General features: G+C 52.3%; 1 protein-coding gene across 10 annotated transcripts in view; it reads right to left on the minus strand.

Moving 5' to 3' along the window:
• Nucleotides 1–4,682, minus strand: part of SLC66A2 (solute carrier family 66 member 2) — a 97,841-nt gene extending 93,159 nt beyond the window's left edge. For all 10 annotated transcript variants that reach the window (XR_011441653.1, XR_011441652.1, XR_011441651.1 and 7 more), the window contains exon 1: nucleotides 4,480–4,682. Coding sequence is in view for 5 of the 10 variants with exons in the window: in XM_070275890.1 (XP_070131991.1) it covers nucleotides 4,480–4,682 (203 nt within the window). In the remaining 5 variants the exon portion in view is untranslated. The remainder of the gene's footprint in view (nucleotides 1–4,479) is intronic.
• Nucleotides 4,683–4,731: the final 49 nt, after the last annotated feature.

Raw genomic sequence — 4,731 nt, forward strand, 5'->3', positions numbered from 1 at the left:
TCACAGAGGCCAAGGCCCACCCCATGTCCTCCGAGCAAAGGACAGAGCAGGCCTGAGTCTCAGACACTCAGGGAGCTGGCAGGAAGGCAGAGAAGAGAGCGGCCCATGAGACCTGGGCCCAAGGAGGGTGGAGGGACCAGGGCAGAGACAGCAGACAGTTCCGTGACCACTGCACTCCTTCTGCATCCCCAGGAAGCGTCACCTGGGCTCACCTGGGATGCAGATGCTTCATCCGAGCCCCTCCAGTGATGCCTCAGGAAGCACATGGCAGAGGAGCCCAAATGCTGAGTGGTCAGAACAACAAAGGGCTGGCGAGCCAGGCCCGGGGAAGAGAAGGTGCTGCGGGGAAGGGGCGGCAGGCCCCGGGGCTTCCAGGCCAGAGGCACTGGCCGGCCCCGCTACCACACTGCCCCCGAGTCCCTGCTCCCGTGACCCACCGCCTGCGAGCCTCATCTCTTCTGTAAAGTGTGGCTATAACCCCTAAGGCTGTTTGAGGACATTTCTAGTCATTTCTAGGAACTGGTCCCACTGTCTACCCTGTGGGCCCTGGGGATCGACTGATCCATATGCGAAGATCAGAGGAGGGGGGAGGGAAGGTTCTGGGTCAGGCTGAGGAGACCAGAGATGCTTCTCGCCAGCAGGCTGGCGTCTCAGTGAAGTGCGTTACAGTAGGGAGTCTTGACCCCAAGCTCATGTCCGGTTATAAGGCTGAAGACGTGCAGTTTGGGCCATCACGTGAGGAAGGCCACTACCATTTTTTAAATGTTCAACGGAAACAAGTGACTGGAAAAACTGGGGGAAAAGAATCAAGGTTGGAGCTTCCCCTTATACCACAGACAAAAAGTCAAATCTAGATGAACTTGATATTTACAGTAAGAAATAAGACATTAAAGTGAGAGAGAATGGAGTGAATATTAACTGATTTTAGAGTGAAAGGCTGAGCAAGACACAAAATGTCAAAAAGCACAGCTTTTCACAAAAGATACAAAGGGATAAAATAACAACAAAGTTCAACATCATTAGCAATTTTTAAAGGCTAATTAAAATAGAAAGATACTATTTTTTACTTATTGAATTGGTTACACTTTTTCTTCCTTTAATGCTAAAAGTCTGCACTGGCAGTGGTGTCATGAGAGCACCTTTTCCTCTTCTGCCCTGAGAATATGGGCTGGCACAGCCTCTTCTAAGGGAAAACGATGGGACAGCCACCAGCAAGTGTGGGGCCTGCTGCTCAGAGAAGCCAGTCTGCAGGTTCTCTCTTGGTTGCAGGATACATGTGTCTTGCCCCCAGGGAGATACACACTGCAGAGGATGTGCAATCTTCGACCAAGTCTAAGCAAAAGATTCTACAAGGAACACCTTCTCCTGGTCTTGAAAGTAACAGAGAAAAGCTCAGGGGAAGAGAAGTTATTATCTTCTCTGTGCTGCACTGACTGCTATCATCCTTAGTAGCAGACTGTTACTAGGTCTCTGATACAGCATTACCACATCACTGCTACAATGTTGGTATATCTCAGATACAGTGTTACTCCATCTCTGACACAGTGTTACCACATTCCTGATAGTGACTACATCTCTGATACTGTATTTCTATCCCACAAGGATGGCACTTGAGCACCATCTCCATGAAAGCATGATGCTCTGGGTCAGAAGGCCCTACAGCACCGTTCACACACCCTGGCCCCCTCCATTCCCTTCTCTACAAAATCACAAGCCTGCAAATATTAGCTACAAGGCATCACTTAGCTCTCCTCCTGGCTTCTGACAACACAAAGGCCAAATGCTGTACATCAGCATTTTATGGAGTATGATCTGCTGAATGCTAGTTTTGCAAAAGGATGATAGTGATTGTAAGAAATAAGGTCATTAGAATTCCCTTGGTTTCAGAAACCCTGAGTTTACAAGTTCGGCTGGCCCCTCCTGCGGGACCACAGAGCTGCTCACATGCCTCGCACCACAAATCTCCAAGGGGGATTCCCAGACAGACCGGGGCTCTGAGGACTGTGTCTGGTCAGCTTTGGGAGAAACACTCTTCAGTTCTTCTGATGCCACCACTATTCTAGTATAGACCCAGCTCCCCGCTCTCCTGGAGCCTGCCACAGCCGCTGACCCACGCTCTCCTCCCCCTCCCCCCCCCACCACCCATAACCCATATATGTGTGTATGATACATTCCATACACTGCTTCTGCTGAAACGCAGACCCTGCAGTGTCTGGCCCAGTGTCTGGCATATGGGAAACCCAAAAGCCTATTAAATCAAATGGGCTGCTAACCCATGAAGCCTGGAGGGGGACCAAGGAGTGGGGACTTAAGAGGCTCCAGGGAGGGGAATAAAAGGGAGCATCTGCACCACCCTCAGAAAGTGAGACCCTGGGACTAGGAGGCAGAGAGGTGCGAATCAGTCACACGTCAGGCAGGCCCAGCCTGCCTGCTGGCCTCACCAGGTGAACTGCAAGGGCTGCCACATGTGAAATGCAGGAAAGGGCACCCCCAGGCCAGGGAGGCCCTCAAGCAGCCTTCCCTTCATCCCACACATTTGCAGTTTCCAGGATGCTGGGTGAAGGCAGTCCTGTGTTCTGCACAAGGCAGTGCAGAAGCCCTGAAGTGGCCCAGGACGGCTCAGGAGGCTGACTCTACAGAAAGGCCAATGGCTATGCAGAACCAGGCTCACCAGTGGACCGAGCTCAGCATCCCAGAAAAGGTCGCCCCATGCTGCATCAGGAAAGAGCTTGAGACTCTCTCCGGGGCTCAGGCCCCGCAGGAAGGAGAGAGCCTCTGATCCAATGCCGGTCACACCCAAAGGCACTGACGGGACGGCACTCAAGAAAGTGGGGTAATTTCTGACTTCTCCAAACCAGACACTCAGAGGCAGATTAGACATTCTATGTTCTTTTTGCAATTTTGAATGGTGAGCATACTGGGGGGGAAATCTCTAAGTGGAACTTTTTCACCCATAAGGTGACCCAACCCCAGGCAGCTCTCCTCCAGTTTGGAGAAAACATTTTCCACGGCCTGGAGGAAATGCTGCTTCCCAACCTCACAGGGTGAGCCTGGGCCGGCCTGGGAGCACCCTGAGCACCTTCCCCCCGCCCACCACACACCCAGTGTGCTCAGGGTTAACTACAGGTCAGACACAATTCTAGTTTGGGACCTACTTCTGTTCAACCTTAAACTTAATTAAGGCGTTTTTAGAAAAGGGAAGCCACCCATCACACTGCTGCAAATGATCTCTGCCCTTAGCCAAAGGGAAGGGAGGAGTCTTCAAAGTGCAGTTTTTCAACATGTGCTAAACAAAAATAGCACCCGCTGACCCCTCCCTCGGAAGTAGCCTGGCCCAGACACACTCTCCAGAGGGGCAGCTGACTCACCAGCTCACCTTTTAAAAACCCCAGACAGGGGTAAGACTCAGCACAGGAAGTGAAGGGAGGGGCTTGCTGGACAGAGAAGTCTGTGCTCAGGAAACTCACATCTTGACAGCGATGGTGATGACAGAGGGGACATCCAACGGCACACGTAAGACATGCGACTTTATTTAAAGCAACTCATACCTCAGTCAGGTTGACTTAAAAACCAGTTTGCCAAAAAGCATGATTACTGAAACAGTGACCAAAATGTCAGATGAAGAGCACAGAAGCGGGGCTCTGGACCCGGCTGCTGGAGCCCGCGCCCGCTCCCTCCCCACCCCCCCCCCAAGGCCTTCCTCCAGAGCAACTTCCTCACTTTCTGTGCAGACAGAGGGGCCTGGAACTGTCCAGAAGCAAGGAAGGTTCCAATGCTTTTGGCCTGAGAAGGATGCCATGAGACCTCTTTTCATTTCCTCTGAAAACTCACCCTCCCAATTAAGTCTGGCTTTAGCAACTGTTGACGTTAACTTCGAGTTCCTATCACAACGCCAATAAAGATAAGAGGAAACTGGGCTGGAAGGAGCAAGAAAAAATAGTCTCAATTATCATCCAGAAAGTTGACTTCCTATTTAAAAGAAACAAAACCACACACACAACAGAGAAGGTGGAAGGCCCTTCGGAGGACAGCCAGAGCTCGCCTCCCTGTCAGGCTGAGGCCCCTTCTCGTGGGGCTTCACCCGGTAGGTCCTTCCCAACCCTCATCACTTTCAGTTACTCTGACACTCAGTCAGTCTGTTTGCTCTCCCCTCCCCCTTGCAAACTCGCCGAGGGCAGTGAACGAGTGACCGGTGAGTGCTAGGACCTAGGACCGAGTGCTAGGGCGGCGCCAGGAGAAGGCCCTGGGGAAGCATCCGATCCGGGGAAGTGTGAGCGAAGTGAGATGAAGACGCCGACCTTAGATTATATGTGAGTCTCCACTCCAATCCTACCATTTTCCCTGGGTAATAATCTCATCTGTTTCACCAACTTCTCGGGAAGTACAGACACTTTCACCTCCCGGCCCCACTCAGAAACCCCAAAAGGAGAAAGCCATCTCTCCAGAAGCACCCACACAGTAAGAAAGCTCCCAACTTACCAAAACAGAATCCGTAAAATATTGGCCACCAGGAGCACCAGACACACGTAGGCAGAGAAACCCTCGGCGTTCTGAGTCCTCCGGATGTCCCTGTACTGCGGGATATACGGCACCACCCCTCCGAAGACCATGGCCCCAGCGGCCCCCCAGGACACCAGCTGGTGCAGCGGGACCAGAAGCCAATCCAAGCCTTCTGCTTCCATCCCGAACACCTGCGTCGCCTGCCGGCGGGCTGACGTCCGCTTGGCCCGA

This window comes from Equus caballus, chromosome 8 (genome assembly GCF_041296265.1).
Source record: "Equus caballus isolate H_3958 breed thoroughbred chromosome 8, TB-T2T, whole genome shotgun sequence".
In the NCBI taxonomy this organism is placed as follows: Eukaryota; Metazoa; Chordata; class Mammalia; order Perissodactyla; family Equidae; genus Equus; species Equus caballus.